At 32.8% G+C, this 21,661-nt stretch overlaps 1 protein-coding gene, 1 long non-coding RNA gene and 2 pseudogenes across 3 annotated transcripts; 2 read left to right on the top strand and 2 right to left on the bottom strand.

Moving 5' to 3' along the window:
* Positions 1–746: 746 nt before the first annotated feature.
* LOC114425207 (protein DETOXIFICATION 34-like) lies at positions 747–13,441 on the bottom strand. Of its 2 annotated transcripts, none has more exons than XM_028392025.1 (8): positions 12,647–13,441; positions 3,011–3,636; positions 2,609–2,665; positions 2,264–2,502; positions 1,824–1,942; positions 1,212–1,298; positions 1,020–1,078; positions 747–899 (listed from the first exon to the last, which is right to left on the bottom strand). In XM_028392025.1, the coding sequence occupies exons 2-8, from the start codon at positions 3,628–3,630 to the stop codon at positions 869–871; spliced, it is 1,212 nt and encodes a 403-aa protein (XP_028247826.1). In that variant the 5' UTR covers positions 3,631–3,636; positions 12,647–13,441; the 3' UTR covers positions 747–868. The 2 variants fall into 2 exon arrangements, with proteins under 2 accessions (XP_028247826.1, XP_028247825.1); XM_028392024.1 differs by lacking the exon at positions 12,647–13,441 and adding an exon at positions 4,043–5,700.
* Positions 7,995–10,194, top strand: LOC114368545 (annotated as a pseudogene).
* On the top strand, positions 8,935–10,308 carry LOC114425211 (annotated as a pseudogene).
* A 2,290-nt stretch (positions 13,442–15,731) lies between the features above and the next one.
* LOC114425212 lies at positions 15,732–17,384 on the bottom strand. The gene is made up of 2 exons (XR_003669203.1): positions 17,103–17,384; positions 15,732–16,067 (listed from the first exon to the last, which is right to left on the bottom strand). It is a non-coding gene; the product is annotated as an uncharacterized LOC114425212 (long non-coding RNA).
* Between the last annotated feature and the right edge of the window lie 4,277 nt (positions 17,385–21,661).

Raw genomic sequence — 21,661 nt, 5'->3', positions numbered from 1 at the left:
TATTTATTTATTTATTTTGGGGGGGGGTTGAAAAATAAATTGAAGATTAAAATGAATTACTTGTTATTAAGTTAGGAATTAATGGCCAATGGGGAACTTTTTCTTTTTGATATATATTATTTTAGCAGGTTTGTTTTTCTATATTGGTTGGTTTTTTTTTTTGTTCTTTCTGATTTTTATTTTTTATTGACTATGAATCTGATAAAAAAAAATTCTTTTCAATGCATAGATGACATGATAGTTAAGGTTACTAATTACTTAAATAAGTTTGATTTATTTATAAAGTTTAAAGCTTAAGTTTGACTTGTTTCTTCCAAATCCAAATAGCAATAAATTTTGAAAAATAAATAAATTAAAATCTTACATCGGTCTTAGTATAAAAAAATTGTGAAATTCATATTGAAAAATAGTAGGGACCAAATAATTTAATATATACTGAGATATATTCACAATAAAAGAATAATTAATAATGAAAAGAAAAGATAGAGGACCTAATTGAAAAAAAAGGTAAAAAGATAAAGAATCAATTAAGACATTAAATAAATATAGAAGATGCAAAGTATAATTTATCCATTTTGTAACCTAAGGTGCATTAAATTAAAGGTATCAAATTAATGAATTAATTTATATTATTAATATGACAAAAGAGTATTCAAAGAACCTATAAAAATTTTAGATAAGAATACAAACTGTGATAATTATCACATAAGAAAAGAAAGCTGGTCCACCAAAAAAGTCTAACAAAATTTGCAGGTGATTAAATTTCTTGAGCATATCGATCACTGACTATATATGAAAAAATATTCGTTAAGAGAGATAAAGTCCACTTCAGCCATCTCTATGCAGCCATCTCTTGGTTTGAAAGAGATTAATGTGTGACTGGTTGCTGAGAATTTGCCCTTCATTAGAAAAACAAACAAAAACATAAGAAACTTCTGCTATAGCTAAGACATGAACATCTTTGTCACATAACAAATATACACAAAATTATAAAAGGGTTTGAGTTTCGTTAATTTTACAAATTAATTTCAATTTCTTGTCCGGTCCATTTCCGCATTCGACTTGATGCTAGCTCAACCTGAAATTTGAGCTTAATTAGGAAAGAAAAGAAGAAGATGCAATATATACTTGTATTTGTTCATTTTTTAGTCAATTATATTAGTTGATGAAATATTAATTTCATGGTTACCCAGAAAAGCACTGGTTCTCACCTCCTTGTTCCAGTTTGTTTTATAGACAATGTACAACAAGATGAGCGTTTGCAATATTGTCCCACAAATCATTCCAACCCAAATACCCTGAAACAACCCATAGTCAATTTAGTATCTAATATTACAAAATCACTCAATTTAGTTCCTTAAGTTGACAACCATAACCTAATTTGGTCACTAATAATAAGAATCGAATTGACTAATTAATGTACATTAAATCCAAAAACTAAATTGAATGATAATGGTCTAAGTAAAGGATCAAATTAGTTTGATTTAATCAATTAAACATGTTTTACGAGTGTAAAAGTTTTTAGAACGACAACTAATCAGAAACTATCAAAAAAAGACTATTATAAAAATTAATAAACTTACAATGTCACGTATATGATTTATTAATTAGTTTTATGTAATGTCCAAAGTCAAGAAATAAATTTGATTTGATTGGATCAAATGGGCCAGTGATTCTAATTTCAGGATTTAATTGATATTTTACTCTAAACTTATTGATGAAATTTCAGCAGGATGACAGATGCCCTTCACCCCAAGGGAGAATGAAAACAAAATTGATATCTTTTGGTTAGTTTTGGTTTGAGTGATAATGGTGTACTTTACCTCCACTCTGTAACCCAACTTGTAACCCAAAAGGAAGCCAAGAGGGAGTCCCATGATGTAATAACAAAATAGATTGATGTAAGCCACCAAAGCCTGCCACCCTCCTCCCACAGCAACACCTGCAAGAATATAGAAACATTTCACAATTATGCTTATTACATAGTAATAATTTATAGAGTAAATTATATTGATATTCCTGAAGTTTTGTGAGATTGTACAAAATTTTTCCATTTTTTCTACACTTACATTAATTCCTTTAATTGTTTGAAAAACATTACACGGATCTCTCTTATACATTATATATACTAATCCCTCTAATTATTTTTTAAAAAATATACTGCGTTCTTATAAGAGAGGTTGCTTTAAACGTTGAAAAAGTAGAGCAAGTCTAGGCAATCTCAACTCAACTTATATCATAGAAGTTATTAAGATCCTCTTACCTGATATAACTGGCTGAACACTATTCAGAATCATGGTTAACCCAAGAAGGCCTGCTAATTTAGAAACTGCTTTTATCATCTCTTTACTCTCAGTGAAAATGATGGCAAAATGATCTTTTGTTATTAAAATAATGGCTGCACAAATTAACCCAATGACGAGGGACTCAATAATTGTGACAATGACTGAATATTTTGCCGCTCTTGGGTGTCCTGATCCAAGCTCATTGGAAACCCTCACACTGAGAAAGTGAAAATAAAAATAAAAATACATCATTCCTATAGAAGTTGTAAAATAACCTTTACACTAAGATGGGGAAAAAAATCAGCCATAAATCAAGAATTTACCTAATTGCTGCATTGATCCCTATAAATAACATGCCTTCAAATCCATTGATAGTCATGCTGAAAGAGGATAAGCAGAACAAAAATCTAATCAGCACCAAGACTATTTAAGAGAAAATAACATAATTAATATTGTTCCACGTCGTCCTGGAGTCGTAATTGGATAAACTTATCAATAAGTACTTACAAGAGAAAAATAAAAAAATAAAGTGAATCAGCTTCTCCCGTGTAAGTTTAAAATTAGTTTATGTATAATATTTATTGTTTTCATTATTTCTCGTACAAATATTAGAAAACAGAAAACGAAGCGAAAAGAACTTGTTAAGTCCTAGATTTGTTTTCAATTCAAGGTTCGTTAAGAAGATAGGGGGGAAATGTATTAGTAGTTTGGATTTGATATCATACCATATTGAAAGAGAACCAACAGCAATAACTGCATTGTCAAGGTGTCCAGTGAGCACAATTAAGATCATAAAATACCAAACCTCTAAGCATAGCATGACTGCTGAAGCAACAGACAATTTCACAAAGGCCCAAAGATCCTTGAATGCCAACCACGAGAAGCCTCTCCACCCATCTTTGCACCAACCAATCACATAAGCTGTTTGAGCCAAAGCAATAACCCAAGCTGTTGTGCTATAGGCTACAGCAGCACCAGTTGTACCCAATGCAAGCACTTTAAGTAAAATCCATAGAAGTATAATGTGAAAAATAAAGGCTCCAAAACCAACCCATGCAAGAAATCCCACTTTGGTTTGTGCCTGCAAGAACTTCTGGGTGGGGAAATTGATGGCTAGAGAAAACATCTGAGGGATGGATTGAATGGTAAATACACCAGCTAACTCTGCAATTTCAGGTTCTTGTCCAAGGAGTAACAAGATTGGCTCAGCATAAATGTAAATTGGTGTGAGGCAGATGCATGCACCCAATAAGATTAACCAAGAACGTTGCATGTAGACCCCTAACATTTCTACTTGTCCAGCACCAAATGCTTGCCCACATAAAGTCTCTAGTGCACTTGCCATACCAAGCTGCAAATTTGATGCAAAAATTCAATGCCCCATTTTTTAAACATGAGCAAAAAGAGGTTAAAATATACAATTTGTTCCCAGAAAGTGACAATACTTTGGACCTCAAAAGTGCATGTCTATACAAATAAGCTGAAAAGAAAATGGGCGTATATATGCTGAATATTTTCCTTGGTTGATTTGCTAATTGAAGTCAAAATTTTGGTCAATTGGGAAGGTTTTCCTATAATTCAACTAGAATATGTCTATTGTCTAGTAACAAGTGGAAGTCACGTATTCATGGGCGTATACCATTCAAGAAATCAAGCAAAAAAAAAAAAAAGCAAAACCAAGCATGAATAGTCTATATTGCTGTATATATAAAAAGCATGGGGAAAAATCCAAGAGTTGATAGAAGTTAGAAGCTAACCAAGAAGCCAAAAGAGAAATTTGAAACGACAGAGAGAGAGAGTGAAACTGAAGAGAGTTCTAAATCTCCAAGATGGCCTACAAAGATAGTTGTGAAGGAATTGACAGCATAATTGCATAGTATGCTGAAGGCAATGGGTGCAGCAATTGTCCAGAGCTTTACGGATTCCACAGAGAACACATTTTTGAAATCTGCAAGGCCACTCATTTCAGTGTAGTCTCCTCCATTTGTGTCAACTAGACCCTCAGGAGCATATTGGAGCTCTGTGGTCCCCGTGGAATTGAGATCACTGTTGAACATTAATGGTGTCTCCATCTTTGTTGTGCCTTTCCTAGGAGAGTTTTCATCAGAGGAGGATGAGCTACTGCTCTCTCCTCCTCCATTCTGTTCCTTGCTTCCTTTACCTATTTTGGCAGATTTTCTTTGAACCCTTTTTTCTTTCTTTCAGGTGTTAGAATTGCATGAAAAAGCTTAACTCTTGCAAGAGAAGAAAAAATTAAGAAAACAAGGAGAAAAGTGGTTTTTGTTTGTTTCTATTTTTTTCCCTTCCTTATTTGTTTGTTTTGAGCGAGTTTCGTTTGTTGTTTCATTGGTTGCAGAAACATACAAGATTTTGTTGGCTATAGTTTAGGCTTGCCTTAGAATGAAATCATCTAGAACAAGCAACGGATAAGAAGACCGAGTCTCCTACATTATTATTTTTCAGCAAAAATTACCGTTATTTACTGCTTTTCTGCGTTTTTCTTTGCGTTGGCCAAAGATAGAAATGATAGAATGACACTACATGACATTTGTGCATCATACATCACATAAACATAAGGATAACCACATTCTCGAAGGTTCCTGCTGCAGCTAATTACAAGAGGGGGTTGTAATAAAATTTAAGAGTTTGAAATCTATTTATAATTATTCATAAATTTAGAATCGCTTGTTATTTGATTAATATGCCAATAGCATGAAATTTTCTTCAATAATCATCATGTACTATATTGATTTGTTACTTTCTCTTTGATGTATTATTTTGATTTATTAGTTACTTAAAAAAAAACTTCAACGTGTTCCCAAAAAATAAATAAAAGAACTTCAAATGAGTTACATTTGCGTTGTTAAACAATTTTAATTGTTTGAGTTACTATTTGCATTAATTATTTAAGTTATTATTTGAATTGTTTAAGTTATCTTAATTATTTGAGTTACTATACTTGAATTTATTCACATTCCAGCCTTACAATCATAGAGCAAGTTTCAAAGGGTTTTTCTTATATGAACCTTTCATGTTTTTTTAACAATTATATTTTAGGAATAACATTATTATTTTTTATAGAACTAACTTTCTTAATTAATGTCAAATTAGTTATATTTTTGTGTATTAATGAGTTCAAAGGAAGTAGATGACAAGAAATAACAATTTTATAAAATTAACCTCATCATCATTAGTTTATTTAGTATCCATCTTTAATATTGTTAGGGACAGGGATCCAGAAGTTAATTGTAGGGAGGGCTAGCCGAAAAAATATAAAATAAGGATTAATTAAATTAAAAAAAAAAAGACTAAACTAAACACCATATAAACAAGTACTAACCGATTTTTAGACTAAACAACCATCTACAATAGTATAAGACCATACAACAACAACAAATCATCAATATATTATTCTAAATATAAAATAAATGTAAAATAATTTTTAAACTAATATAATCTTAATAAATGTAATTAGTTTGTAAAAAATAGTGGATAGAGAAATAAATTTACATTGTTCTTCTCCTGATAAAGATAAGCACACATAGGTTACAATAAATAGCAAAAAAATAATTAGTGATTACTGGAAATTAAATGGTCGTTGAACACTACTAAGCTTGGGCACATTAAACTAAAATAACTAAAATCTAACTATATATCTAATAATGATTTTTTTATAAGTGTAACGTGAAATCTAAAAATGAAAAAAAAAGTCTCAAGCTTTGAAACATTACAATGAAGAAACAATATCATAGGAATGAAGAGCAAACCAAAAGTAGCCTGTTATGTGTTAGTTTCTTTTGCATAATACAATATTTTAATAAATAAAAATGCATATTATATTTTGAGAAAGAAGAGCTACGTATACACATATGCATGTTAAGTACTACCCGTTATGAGTCCTTCTACATGCTACTAAAATAAATATTACTACATTATAGTTATATTGGCATATTATATTGTAATATCAATATAGTTACATAATATATATTTATTAGTTTTGAAAGGGAGTTGGGTGCGGGGCTGAAGCCCATGGTTGCTCCCCTTAAAATTGAAATTAATTTTATTTCAAATAATAAAAATAAAAAAATGTAAAAAAAATTCATCAATTGATCAATCCAATTAAATTGAAATTTATTTGAAAGTGCAAGTTTTAATTAATTACTTTCAACACAAATTTAAACTATGTTGAGTGACACATAATAATTACAAAGTTCACTATGTGATCATATAATAAATTAATTACTTTTAACACAAATTTAAACTATGTTAAGTGAGTCAAATATTTTGGTTTATGTTTCTATTTATTTATCTATTTGATTTTGCTATTGTTGTTATTCAGTTACCCATGTTTAGGATTATGTTGTTAACGTGGTGGATTAATTATCTATTTTTTAGGAAGCTAGTTGTAGTTTTTTTTAAAGGGAGTTAGTTTTAGTGTTAAGTCTATAAACTTGGCTGTTTTTATTTACCGGATAAGATGGTCTAAACATTTGTTCTTAAATATGAGTTAACAAACTGAAGCATATTAAACAATTTAGAATTTATTAATATTATATTAAAAAATTTAGAATTTATTTTTTCTTTTTACATTATACATGTTATGATATATAGAGTATTAAGCAGTGACTGTATGCATTTAATATTAATATTTAATGTTGAATTTTTGCCCACTCAAGAATTTCTCCACATATTTTTCATATATCTTAAGATCAAATTCTTATTAAAAAAAACTAATTATATCATACTCTTAATTAGAAGGAATCAAAATAATTCTAAAAAAAGATGAATACCTTTTTTTACTAGTTATAATATTTTTATGAGTTGTTACTTGTTGGGTGTGTATCCACCCAAGAATTTTTTTTGTCCATAAAAACAAAAACCCTACTACATATTTTATATTTACAATTTACAAATGTGAGTGATATAACATAAGAGTAGGAGGAGTAAAAAGGGATGAGTGAGGTAGGTGGGGTCAATGGGGGAAGGAGATCCTTTATAGCGGAATTTCTTGCGGCAAGAATGGAACGTGGTTACACAGATTCGTTGTTAATTGGCGAGTTAGACTGCATGTAGTTAGTCCAAATTCTTCAATCTTGGGACGACCAGAATATTAGCTTCTAGGCTCATGTAGAGATAATAATTAATGCTGTGGCAGAAATCTTAGCTCGCTGGTTCAAGATTTGGAATGCAAGACTTTTGTTTTAGTTCCCACGTACTGTACCAAAAACACAAAAACGTAGTACAATAATTAAATTAAACTTTGCTAATTTCCATTCTTTAACTCTCACCAACCCCACATTCAATTCTCCTTTTCCAACAAAATTCCCTCTCCTAATCCTCCACCGTCCAATTCCCTGCATATTCCCAAGATGATGAGATGTTGCCAAGTGGATGCTCACCTTTAACTAGGTTATTTGTAGCCCTTGAGGCAGAATCGTGATGTTCAAGCAGTTTGTATTTTTTTTTTTTTATCTGTATATAGTTAAAACCCTGGCTAGTATCAGTTAGCTCTCGATACTAATATGGTGCATTCCATAGATGAGGAGAGAGCCATTGTCTCATCCTTCTACCGAAAATACTGCATCCTTCTTTCACACCTGCTTTAACGGAATCAATGCAGTATCAGGTTTCATTATCTATTACCCATTCACTTCCTTTACTTATCAATGAGAAATCTATGTTTAATGATGCTGTTTTATGTAAAAAAATAAAAATGCTTATGTTTTGTGTGTGTGGATTTGGTTTTCATGTGTTGGGATACTCTCAGTTCCGTACACTCTTGCATCTGGGGGCTGGTTAAGCTTGGCTCTTTTGTTTGCTATTGCTGCCGCGACATTTTACACAGGCGTGTTGATTAAAAGATGAATGGATAAGGATTCGAATATCAGAACCTACCCTGATATGGGCGAACTTGCGTTTGGAAAGACGGGAAGGCTAATAATATCAGGGTTAATATACACGGAGCTCTTCTTGGTTTCGGTAGGGTTCTTGATTCTCGAAGGTGATAACTTGAGTAACTTATTTCCCACTGTGGAGATTCATACAGCTGGCTTAGCAATTGGTGGGAAGAAACTGTTTGTGATATTGGTTGCCCTTGTCTTGGACAACTTGAGGATACTTTCTTATGTATCTGCAAGTAGGGTATTTGCTTCTGCTATCATTATTCTGTCAATATCATGGACTGCAACATTTGATGGAGTTGGGTTTCATCAAAAGGGAACTCTTGTTAATTGGAAGGGAAACCCCACAGCTGTTAGCTTATATGCCTTTTGCTATTGTGCACATCCTGTGTTCCCCAGCTTGTACAATTCCATGAGAAACAAACACCAATTCTCTAATGGAAGTGCTTTACTGTTTTATATATTCTGGATGTGATGTGTTTTGCTTTTAGTGTGTGTTTGGATTGTAGTTATAAGTTTGTCAAACGAAAAGACACACGTTCTAATGCACCAAACTGAGAAACAGGTATTTGTTTTATCGTGATGGAAAGACAGTTAAGTTGATACGCTCAACGTAAATTGTATCCAAACACACTCTTAATCTCTCTAGAATTTAGCTCCTCTGAAATGATTTGAATTAAAGTGGCAAATTCAATTCTATTTATGTAGTGTAAACGTAGCTTTACTTTCTTACTTTCTCTGATCTCTAAAGAATTTTATTTTCGTTAACATTGCAGGTACTACTTGTTAGCTTTCTCTTAAGCACTGCTGGTTATGCATCCATGGCTATAATTTGTTGCCTAATGTTTGGTCCCAAGGTTGAATCACAGGTCACATTAAACCTGAAAATAAATAAAGTAAGCCCGAAAATAGCAATATGTACTACCTTGGTCAATCCCATATCCAAGTTTGCTTTGATGGTAACACCTATTACCAATGCTTTGAAAGACTTGCTTCCAAGGACTTACAGGAATAGAGCGACCAGAATCCTGATTAGTACTGTCTTAGTAATCAGAACTACTACTGTTGCCCTTGTTGTTCCTTTCTTTGGGTATCTCATGTCCCTTTCTTGAGCGTTTCTAAGTGTTACAGCTTCTATTATGTTTCCATGCCTTCGTTACTTGAAGATTTCAGGCACTTAGAGAAAATTTGGGTGTGAGATAGTAGCCATGGTGATAATAATAATAGCACCTATAGCAATGGGAATAACCGGGACCTACACCTCTCTCATGGAAATAGTGCATCATTTGTAAGGAAAATGTAAAAATTACACCCAATTTTTTTGGGTGCATGTATATGAAAGGAAGAAATTTTGGCGTGAGATAGTCAGCATGTTCGCGTGTTTGGACACACGATGCCAAGGTCATTTGACGTGAAAATCCACGTTTGGATAGAAGCTAGTATTAGCATGCACGTTTGGTTCCACGATTTAGATGTGATTTTCAGAAGCTAACAGTTATATCAAGATAGGTTCTGATGTAGATGAGCTTGCATTTGGAAAGACAGGAAGGCTAATAATATCAGGTTAATATACACGGAACTAGCTCTACTTGGTTTTAATAGGTTCCTTGATTCTGGAAGGTGATAACCCGAGTAACTTATTCCCCAATGTGGATATTCTTAGTTTCTTGCACTTTGGCTTGACAATTGGTGGGAAGAAACTCTTTGTGATATTGGGTACCCTTATCATCTTGCCCACTTCGGTTGAACAACTTGAGTTATGAGGTGATGAATGAGTTTTTAAAAAGAGAAGGGATGAGGTGTGCAGGCTATGGCCAGAGTAGAGAGAGACAGGTATTGTGTGTGTGATAGAGGTTAGAGAGAATTGTTGGTGAGTGTTAGGTGAGGTCACGGTAGTTGCGGTGACAGAGAGAAATATTTGATTGGTATGGCATGTGCATGTAATGAGAGACAGAATGTGTGAGTTTTGTTTAGTTATTTGTGTGTGAAATTGCAGTGCATGCGAGTAATTAGTGGCCGGGGAGTGTGTGAGAAGAATGGGAAAAAGTTCGTTACACTGATCAATGTAAACCCAATTATGTCCATCTTATGATTCTGCAAAAAAAGAAGTTAATTTTATTTTATAAATGATCAATGATAAATAAATATGATTGTATAAAATTATTATTGTGATCAATATTGATCACACATGATTAACTATATGTGTAAAATTTCAATTTATATAAATTTGTATTATCTGATCCTCATTATCTTTTCAAACGATCGATACTTAAATTCCGCTACTACCTTTAGACATATGTATATGAAGTGATATTTCCATGCATTAGGCAGACACTTTATTCTTTTCCCCAAAATTACCTTGTTTGTGGCCACTTTATCACCACTCACTTACCATTTCACTCATCCACGTCATGTTAATTAAGATAATACTGATTCAAGAACCAGCAAGTTCCTCGAGGTGCCTTACTATATATACTAAGATGCTTTATGACATATCTCTTACTAGTAGTACATTTTAATTTTCATTATCTTAGAAGTTAAAAATAAACTAGACCACTGAACACGGCTTCCTTGAAGATATTATTTTCAACATGTCTTTCCTCATTTGCATGGTCCCCCCCCCATACTTACCCTAGCTAAGGAGAATATATATATTGATGAAAAATCGTATCTTATGTTACCTGAAAAGTTACATTTTATTTTGTGTCCACGCTAATTAATATAGACTGTTCTGCTTTTGAAAGATATATTCTCACATTATTAGTTACGTTGGCCCCCAGCCCCCAATTGAAGAAGTCAAGGTTGTAGTTGGGAAATGGAAATCATTTGAAGAAAGAAAAGGAGCAAATAGTACTAGATGTGGTGTAATGCAAGTCTAGTATTATTATTTCATAATTGTTGTCTCTGATGCAATCCAATTCTGCCTTGAGTTGCTTTTTCAAGATCTACAAGACAATCTCCATCAGTCTCTCTTGTGTATTAATTTAACCAGGAGGGACCATTTTTTTACAATAGATATATAATTCAAATGACATCTTTCTGACATCATTCAATTTAATTTTGTTAACTCTTTCTTTATTTTGACATATATTACTCCATGATACGGCCGGTTTGTTTAGCTTCGCTTTCATAGACTGGAGGGGAAAAATTGGTTCCCAGCTGGGTCCCAAACACTAGATTTTTGGAAAACTTATAAGCATTTTAAAATTAATTCTACAATTTTATTACATGGATCTAGAAATTATTTAAGAGGTTATGTTAAGAAATTAGCCATATCTCTTCTGTTTATAAGTCATGTTTAATTTAGTTTAATTGTAATTTTTTTTCTGATTCTTTCTGTTAATCAAATAGTAGAATTAAGAGGAAGCTTTTTGCAACAACAGAGTGCTATGAACCAATCACTTAGCATTATGAGTAGTGAATACTGATTACTTGTTTTATCTTTAATAGGGGCTACAAACATTTGCTACATTACGAGTTAGTTTTGCTTTCAAATTTGATAAAAGGCCAGTCAGCCCTTGCGAACAGGGTACTACTAGCTTGCCACTTCCTTCTCCACTAAAAAAACAGAGAAGCCAACAAGAATAGAAACTTTGCAAAGCTTGCAATTTGGTTTTTCCATTTTTTAATAGAGTGAAAACCTTCTAGACTGCAGAGAGTGAGAAAGAGAGACCTAACATTGCCAAAATGACAACAGAGATTCAATTATGTGGTAATTAAAAGAAGGTAGAATACCAACAAGATAAAATCTTGGTTTCATTAATTTGGTTATAGAAATGAGAAACTCTCTCACTTTCTTTCTACTTAGCCTATTTTTTGGTCCCTTGATGCTTGTCCATGCCATGGCTCCTGGTATATTACAGTTTTGTTAAAAATATTTAAGCGATCATAGGGATTAGTTGTATGTTTATTAGCTAATTCCCAATTGTATGTTATATTTACCATGGTTTGTTACTAATAGCATGCTAATGGGTCATATAATTGATTTCAGGAAAAAAAAAATACAAGTTCATTTCCAGTGTTTTTATCCTTTTGTCCCTCATTTTTTTCAACCTTTTGTCAAATTTTGTTCTTTGGGTCTTTTAAATGTTATCAAACACACTACTCCAATGACATTCGGTAGCAATTGATTTTTCTTTTAGCGGCAATATGAATTACCATTAAAGGTTTTAGCGGCAATTATTTTATTGTACAATTGATTATGTTTCACGTTTCCTTTTCATATGCATGATAATAATAATAATAATAATTATTTTATAAAAATAAATTATCCTCACTGACTCTTGTGCTGAATCCATCACTACTACTTGACGGAGGTGTCCTTTGGAGAGAGTTTCTAGGTATCTCAAAGGTAATCCTGACGTAGCACCATCTACTTTATATATATATATATTCATTTCAATAATTCACAGTACAACCAAAAGAAGAAAAAATTAAAAATATATAATAAAGCATAGTTACCTAGAATCGACATTACGTGCTGTTGACTGCTTGTCAGCATCTCTTTTGTTTCTGGCATCATCACAAGCATTAACAGTTACATACAAGGAAGTGATTATTAGATTTCCAAGTGAATGATTGCCAGAGATATATATGTTTAGTAAGCTGATTTACAGTGGTCTAATATACACTTCTTGTGTATGTAACTGTTAACTAGTATTTTGCCATGCATGAAGGCTCTAGGCTTGTTCATGGTTATGGCCAGCTGCGAGATAGTTCAATTCTTCTGCTTGATGTTCATGGTGGACCAAAGGGACCTATCATGGTTTATTAATGAGTGAAAAGGATGGAGAGTTTGAAAAACGGAGGGTGGTGAGACCGAGTAGGTTTAGATGCAGCGGCTATGTTGTGATGATGAAAGAAGAGAGGTCCTCTTATATATTGGGAAAACGTTGGTGTGTGTAGTGCGTCAAGGTATTAACTGACCACACAACCCTCATTTAATGAGGGGTGTTGTGTAGGAAAATATTAAAAAGAGAAGAGGGTACTTTAGGAAAACATTAAAAAAGAAAAAAAAGTGAGATGTAGAATGAAATGAGATTATGAGGGAAGCAATGGTATGAGAGTGTATCGTATATATAGGGAAGCAAATGCAAATTCCCCGTTGGTTAACGCACTTCTTGAAGAAAGCAGTAAAATGGAGGAATTATTTTCTCTCTAATAATTAACGTTAATGTTAACTGTTAAGGAGTATGTTAAATAATGGCTAGCGGGGACGGTTTCAAAAATGAATAATGCTGTTTTGAAATAGAGTTGATCATGAATGCATGCTACGTGGATAGATCAGAAAAACTAGCAGTACCGTGACCTGTTATAAAGTGTTGAAATATGAGAGAAAGGGGTTTGTGGTGGGATCCAAGAGCCAAAATTATTGCACCAAAGTTGCTCAACATTTAGCTTGTTATAGCTAAGCTAGCTGTAGCTGCTGTGCTACAATGCTTTACCAGAATAAGGGCAAGTTGCACCAGCACCACTATTTTTTTATGCATTGAATATTTAAATATTTAAAAGTTAGAATTTTCATAATTTTTTTTGATAAATTGAAGGGTTTTATAAAATATGAGATATAAAGATTTGAAGAGGAAAATTTTGAGATTTTTCAGGGAGTGATCGATAGCAACATATATACTTGGCTATTAATTTATCATAAGGTAAACAAAAAATTATCACATGAAATTATATGAGAGTTCGCAAGGTTTAGATTTGGAAAGTGGAAAGCATTTGATGACTTGAAGAAAAAGGCACGAGCTGGACTGGGAGAAAGTAATCTAAAATCAAATATTATATAAATGAACATGAAATTTCTTGTAAGTTTCGTTACGTAATCCTATATATCATCCTAGATTCCTTATTCCTACCCTCACAATCTGGCATTGTCTTCTGCTTAATTCCTCTTTTTCCTCATCTTACTTGGCACCAAAAAAAGCTGATATTGCCTTGCTATGCATAAAAGTATGGTTATTGTACAGTAGCTAGGAAGGTGATGTGCAGATCATATAAAATATTAATGATCTCAGCTAGCTACCTTCTAAAGAAGTCACATCATATCGCACTAGCTAACAAGGTCGGTCTAAGGATAGTAAATAAAGTCTATACTTCAGACTTCCTAGCAAAAAAATAAAATATATTTGTTATTGATTTTTATAAAGTAAAAAAATCACATATATTGACATAAAAGTTTAACATATAGGTTTTCCTTTTAAAGTAAAATATTTTCTCTTTAAATTTATTTTAGGTCTTCCTCACCATTGGGTTGTTGTGGCTATAAATATATACCAACACCTCTTCCATGGTCTAGCTCCACTGTCCACACAACACGCCATTAATTATTTATTCCTCTTCCAATTGTGCAGTAGTTTTAATTTCCTTCAGCCAAGACCAAGACGTGTGTGAAGAAGTATTTCTTGCATCTGCCTTTGTCTATCAAAATACCCCCCCTCTAAAGTAAACACAAAGATTTGTCTTCAGATGCACCATGTGCATGATTGCACGTACACCACACAATTCTCCACCTTAATTTCTATTCCAGCTTTAAATACCAAAACATAAGGAATTTGATCAAAATGCATAATTGTTTTTTCTGGTAAAACCCTGTGACTATTTAACCATCACTCCACCAGCAACACTCTTTAATTTCCACAAAATATCAACTTCCATACAAGAAAAAAAATTATATGTGATATTGACTCTTCCTGTAAATGACAAAAGGGGCGTAGGGGCAATCATCTAAATCATCCATCCGGCATAATTAGTGTTCCTTCTTTTTAATTGTTTGGTAATCTATTGATACACACTCTCAAAATCAAAAGTGCTGCCTTAGGTGGGCCCTTAATTAAGTTTCCATAACTATGAAAGTGAAAGAGCGTCTCATCAAAATGGCTTACGTAAAGGCTATGACTTAATTTACTGGCTATAGTTAATTGATGCGTGAAAGAAGTAATCACTATACTAGTTACTTGTTAGATATTCAAAATTCTGCGTAGAAAAGGTCGTGAATTGTTGATCGAAAATGGAAAAAAGAGTCTGTGTCCTTGTGTGTGTGGGTGTGTATAACGGTGAAAGCTTGTTTTTGTGATTGAGTGCTATATATTTGTTAAGTGGACTGGGGAAAGAGTGCTATATATATGTTAATTAAGTGGGGAATGAATTAACTGGAATATTAACGAATTTTATATTTGTGTGAAAAAAAGGGTATGTGAGTATGAAGTTCGTATCATCATATATATAACCTTTTTTCTTCAAAACACATATGCATGATGGTATATATAAGTTAAGGACCCTACGCTCTGATGAACAGCTCGAATATCAACACGTTGCGCTGGTAGGGTCAGAGTAACATGAAGTCTATATTATTCAACAACAACAAAAAAGTTACATGAAGCAGCATTCATCATTGGTCAAGTGAAGTTTGTCTTTACTAGAATGAAGTGACGCTGAATTTTCTAAAACAATTGGTGGGTTCTGGTTAATTGTAAATCGTAAATTCTTTTAATGATTGATATAACATATAAAATCAAATTTATCTTTATATACACTAGATAAATTGTTTTAAATAATGTATTTATTTAAATTGTACGTTTAAGCCAGCTATTACTACAATATTTTGCATCTACAAATGACATCATTATCATTATAATACTATATAGGAGTATGTATGTCAGTGTCATGTAACATAAGACTATTGTAAAAAAAAATGTAACATAAGACTAAACGTTACTAGTATTAAATTAAATTAAAGTTTGCTTTCAACAGCTTCTGAGATTTATCAAAAACAAAACTTTCATTATCTCTTTGAATAGTTGGTAATCTTTTTTGTTGTGACAAATATATACCCTCCTTGCCTTGACGGTGCTACGCTGCATTGGTTGAATTAGAGTCAACACTGAAAAATTGAAAGAAACCATTTGTTACTTGTCACTGATAACTGATTATGTCAAGAGAATTGACTGGACGCGGTGGTTCGATCGGGAGCACACACAAAAGAATAGAATCACATGCTCCTCTCCATACAATCACACACTAATCATTCGAAGAAGCAATATAGAATGACAAATGCAAAACAAGCGTCCAAAGTTAAAGAATTAAAAGTATAATTTTTTTATTGAAAAATATAAAATTACATTTCTTATTATTTTTTGGTGCTCTCTTTAGATTTATACATTAGAATTTATTTTTTAATTTTTAAATAAATGTCCTTAAAGTACCTTACCTAGATCATATAGTATATATATTAATATACACGTAATATATTTATCTTTTTAATTCATAATATTTATTATAAAATAATCAAGTATTTTAAACCAAAAAAATCATTAATGCAAAAAATAATTTAAAAAGAATCTTATAAAAATAAATAAATAAAATTAAAAAAAATCTTATATTTAAGTGAGAAAATAGTAATATTTGACACCGGAGGGAGTGCGCACACACGTAACAAAGCTCAACTGATCACTAATTCTCACACAAAGGTGCCCTCTCATTCACTATCTCTTTTTCTCTCTATATAAACACATTCCTCTCAATAAATTAAAGAGCACATATACCCCGATCACCACCCTCTCTCCTTCTCTTCCTCCATCATCACCCTCCCTTTTTCTTACTCTCCATCCTTCACTCATTAATAGTCTTGCAGCTATAGCCATAACCATGAACCAGCCTAGACCCTTCACTGCTATTAAAATACTAAATAAAACCATCACCACGCCCTCAAACCAGCAACCAACACAATACCTAGCTATGAGCCACCTCCATTAAACTCTATCTCTCTCCAAATGGTACCTTCATCAAACAGTGGCAAATCCAGGATCCTGTCTTAGTAAGGATAATTTATTTTAAAAAATTATTATTATTATATACGTGAAAATAAAACGTGAGATACAATCAATTGTCTAGCTGAATAAAATGTAATTAAAAGTACCTAATGAACAGAAAAGAGAACAGAAACACCTTATCTATTAGGCTCGTAAGCCTACTGGATTCGAGGTCCAGCACCTCCGAGAGAGTGAGGGAGAGAGGAGAGAAAACTAAGGGAAGAGCTTTCTTTGATATTTTCCTGATGATAAGCGCGCTTATTACATGATGTATATTTATAGCTATAAGGATAGGGGACATGGTCCCCACAACACCAACGGAATTACACAAAAGCAGAATACATCACTAGCAGCAAGGCAAAATATTCCCTATTCTAGAAGCTACCATACGATCCTAATAGTGCGCTCCTTCCCTTCACGTACGGTCACGCATGGGCCTTCTGTGCTATTCGTAACATTATCGGTATTCTTGATTGGATTGTAACGGTTGACAATCCAAACAACAAAATCCTTATTAGGGACATTAGTACTAATAATAGCTAAATATTTTAATGATGGTTCAGAAGGAAAAGAAGTAAGTTGAGAGGAGAATTTACTCGACGTATCAAGTGCATCACCAAGAAGAAGTATCTGATTGGCTTGTGTTATGTGAAAATAAAAAAAAATAAAAACAATACAATGAACATGATGCTTGTCATTTCTATATATGAGAGGAGACACTAAAGTATACAATTGTCAAAATAAGCTTGTAGAATGAACTTGTAATATTTCCTAAGATGAAGAAGAAAAATAATATACTTGCCCCTTTATTTGATTGTTTGGTAAATCTAAAGTGCCCAAATTTACAATTGTTCTTTGGTCACATAAGAGTTGAAAACAAATCTGAAAATTTATTGTCTGAGAGTATCAACTGCCAAGCTTGTACCAAACGAGATGGCAATTTTTACCCTTAAATTGATTCGAATTCAGAATAAAGATAGGTCTGCGTAAAAGCTTCGCTGATATATCTGGAATATCATTAATCAGATTATTTTGAGACATATTCAGCATTTCCATATTGAACAAGTTGTTCCAAAACCATTCTAGTACAGAATCATTAAGCTCACTATCAGAGATATCTAGTCTAAGTAGAAAACTTTGAGTCTGATGCTAACTAGGAAAAGTCGAGCCCAACTTGCAAGATCTTGGTCTCAAGAAGTCTAATTGGAAAATAGGAACCCAGCTAGGGGCAAATTTTACAGACAATAATTTTGTGATAGTTGTAAGGTTTCCAATTTGGAAAAATTAGAAAGATGTGATTCAAGGACATCACCCTCCAAAACAATTCCCTCCAAGGACAATATGTTCAACTCAGATAGCAAGCCAATGCTTTTAGGTAGCATGTTAGTAATATGGGAAACAATAAAAGATAAAGAATTCATAATGGAAGTTGATGACATAAAGAAACTTCCATCCATTAGACTACAATGTGTTAAATCAAGATACTGAAGTTTTGAGCTGATGTTGAGACAGCCTTGAAATACTAATGATAACATATTATTATAGGAAATGTAATGGGAAACAAGAGAAGGAAAGTTTAGATAGGGAGGGAATGACAAAATAATTCTATTATTATAAAGAAAAAACTCCTGAAGGTTAAAGTTTGAAAACACAGATTGCATATGGGTATCTGAAAGAGAGGAATCAACTAGCCTTAACTCTCTCATGTTTGAAATAAGTTTGTTGATCGTTTGTAGTAGGTGATGAGAGGAGCCAAGATTATTAAAAGAAGTCAACTTAAGAAGTGTTAAGGAATAGAGACTTTCCAACCACTCTGCATGTATAGATTTGACATCGTAATTGTCACCAAGTCTAAGAGTGTGCAAGAGAGGAGAAAATTCCCAATCTTAAAAAAAATACTCTAGACAATGAATCCCCAAGACCAAGATACTTGGTTATTGTAGGTTGCTATTAATTTGTTGTATTTAAATTGTTGTCAGATTTTATTTTGCTATATGCTAATTTTCTGCGATTTTACTTTTTTACAGCATTTTTTTTATTTGCTGTTTTTTTACAAAAAAATATAGTATGTTCTTGCTTGCTCTTCATTGAATTTCTAAATTTGTATAAATTGTATTCTTAGTTTAAAGGTTACATAACTTGATATGAAGGCATTCTTCCATCTCTAGTGGAATAAGTAGACGTTGAAAATTAAATCATGAATCATTTGTGGTAGAATTATCCCTTTGTGAGATTTTGAGCCTTACTGGATGGATGGATTGCATCATGCCATTCTCTTCCTTTCTTGTATGATTTCACTCATTTTTGCTAGTTACTCTAGGTTTTGCCTTGACTCTTTTTGAAGCCTCTAGATTCACATGCCTTATTGATATATATGATTAAGGCCTTCTTTGTTTTTAAGCTACTAGCCAAACTAACTTACCTTGCATCCATTGTTTACCCCCTTGAGCCTACATATAATTTTCTTTATTGTGTAGCCCATTACAAGCTCTTGAACTGAAAAACCATGCATGATTCACCCTAACCTTAGGGATTGGAGGAGCTTTGGAATCATTTTCGGAATGGATTTTTAAATAAGTGTGGGGGTATGACACAAAGTTTGGATGCTTTGATTTTTTTATATGCACAAACGTTATGTTGCAATTATTGCTGAGTTACTTGGCAAAGTGGCATTATTCTTCGAAAAGAAAAAGAAAAAAAAAATGCAGTTAAAGGTTGTGGCAGTGCAAGAGAAGTGGATTGAAAAGGAAGGAAAAGTTGAAAAGAGAAAGTGGACTTGTATTGGATTGTTGTTTTGCGATAGATTTGTGATACGAAAACAGAGGCAGGGGCAGGGGTCACAAAAGCAAAGGAGGGGGTGCAGGAAGAAGCTAAGTCCAAAAGGAGAATTGCAAAACCTTCTTACCTCAACGACTACGTTTGAGGAAGAAGGGGTGAGGCCAACAGAGGCTATCTTAGGGAATTCTCTTGCTTGATATTTGTCTGCTCATAGGAGACAATGTGGACAAATTCGGTTATAGACAAATATTCCTAGAATCTTTCTGTTACTAGGAAGTTTATAAATACAGATGTAAATAACAAGCAAGAGCATGAATGAAATTACCAAATTTACCTTCACTTTCCCTTCTCTTCTCTTCTTCCTTGTCTAAGTTGCTGGAGGTACTGGTCCTCGAAACCAGCTTCACTGCATTCCTAACAATTTGCATGCTTATTTTGATTCATTCCTGATTGTTCCTCTATTCTCTTTGGTTTTATAGCTTAGTATCATTTCTTATATCCCACCTACACCTTAACCCCATTATTATAATTCTAATAAAGTCCTTTTGATCTTTAATTGCATGTGTATCAAGTGGTGGAAATTAGAGGCTTGTCAAATTTTGGTAGTGCTAGTTTGCATGTAGTAATCAAGTGTAGACACAAACCTAAACACTTGAGAGTTTAAGAGTGTACCTTGTGAGAATTCTATCACTTTTGATTCATCTTTTAATTCAACGTGTCTTCTTGTTTGATTTAGATGTTGATGATGTGTTCATAAATTGTTTTGACTCCTTGATGCTTTGGATGTTTGTACTCTTACTCACTTTTATACATTTTAAGGATTCAATAAAAGTGTGTAAATTTTGTGTTCATGCATTGGTGTTTGACTTTGTTCAATCGTGTTTGGGTCCATAATTGAGTTTTAGATTTATGCCGGAAGTTTATAAATACAGATGTAAATAACAAGCAAGAGCATGAATGAAATTACCAAATTTACCTTCACTTTCCCTTCTCTTCTCTTCTTCCTTGTCTAAGTTGCTGGAGGTACTGGTCCTCGAAACCAGCTTCACTGCATTCCTAACAATTTGCATGCTTATTTTGATTCATTCCTGATTGTTCCTCTATTCTCTTTGGTTTTATAGCTTAGTATCATTTCTTATATCCCACCTACACCTTAACCCCATTATTATAATTCTAATAAAGTCCTTTTGATCTTTAATTGCATGTGTATCAAGTGGTGGAAATTAGAGGCTTGTCAAATTTTGGTAGTGCTAGTTTGCATGTAGTAATCAAGTGTAGACACAAACCTAAACACTTGAGAGTTTAAGAGTGTACCTTGTGAGAATTCTATCACTTTTGATTCATCTTTTAATTCAACGTGTCTTCTTGTTTGATTTAGATGTTGATGATGTGTTCATAAATTGTTTTGACTCCTTGATGCTTTGGATGTTTGTACTCTTACTCACTTTTATACATTTTAAGGATTCAATAAAAGTGTGTAAATTTTGTGTTCATGCATTGGTGTTTGACTTTGTTCAATCGTGTTTGGGTCCATAATTGAGTTTTAGATTTATGCCGGAAGTTTATAAATACAGATGTAAATAACAAGCAAGAGCATGAATGAAATTACCAAATTTACCTTCACTTTTCCTTCTCTTCTCTTCTTCCTTGTCTAAGTTGCTGGAGGTACTGGTCCTCGAAACCAGCTTCACTGCATTCCTAACAATTTGCATGCTTATTTTGATTCATTCCTGATTGTTCCTCTATTCTCTTTGGTTTTATAGCTTAGTATCATTTCTTATATCCCACCTACACCTTAACCCCATTATTATAATTCTAATAAAGTCCTTTTGATCTTTAATTGCATGTGTATCAAGTGGTGGAAATTAGAGGCTTGTCAAATTTTGGT

Source organism: Glycine soja, chromosome 9, assembly GCF_004193775.1.
Source record: "Glycine soja cultivar W05 chromosome 9, ASM419377v2, whole genome shotgun sequence".
NCBI lineage: Eukaryota > Viridiplantae > Streptophyta > Magnoliopsida > Fabales > Fabaceae > Glycine > Glycine soja.
Note: the sequence above shows the minus strand (reverse complement) of the source record. Positions and strands in the feature narration are given on the sequence as shown.

Coding starts and splice junctions, on each gene's coding strand:
- LOC114425207 (XM_028392024.1), bottom strand. CDS start 4,357: ATGGAGACACCATTAATGTTCAACAGTGATCTCAATTCCACGGGGACC. Junction 1,943..2,263: donor TGTTCAGCCAGTTATATCAG/GTAAGAGGATCT, acceptor ATATTCTTGCAG/GTGTTGCTGTGGGAGGAGGG. Junction 1,079..1,211: donor AAACAAACTGGAACAAGGAG/GTGAGAACCAGT, acceptor CTCAAATTTCAG/GTTGAGCTAGCATCAAGTCG.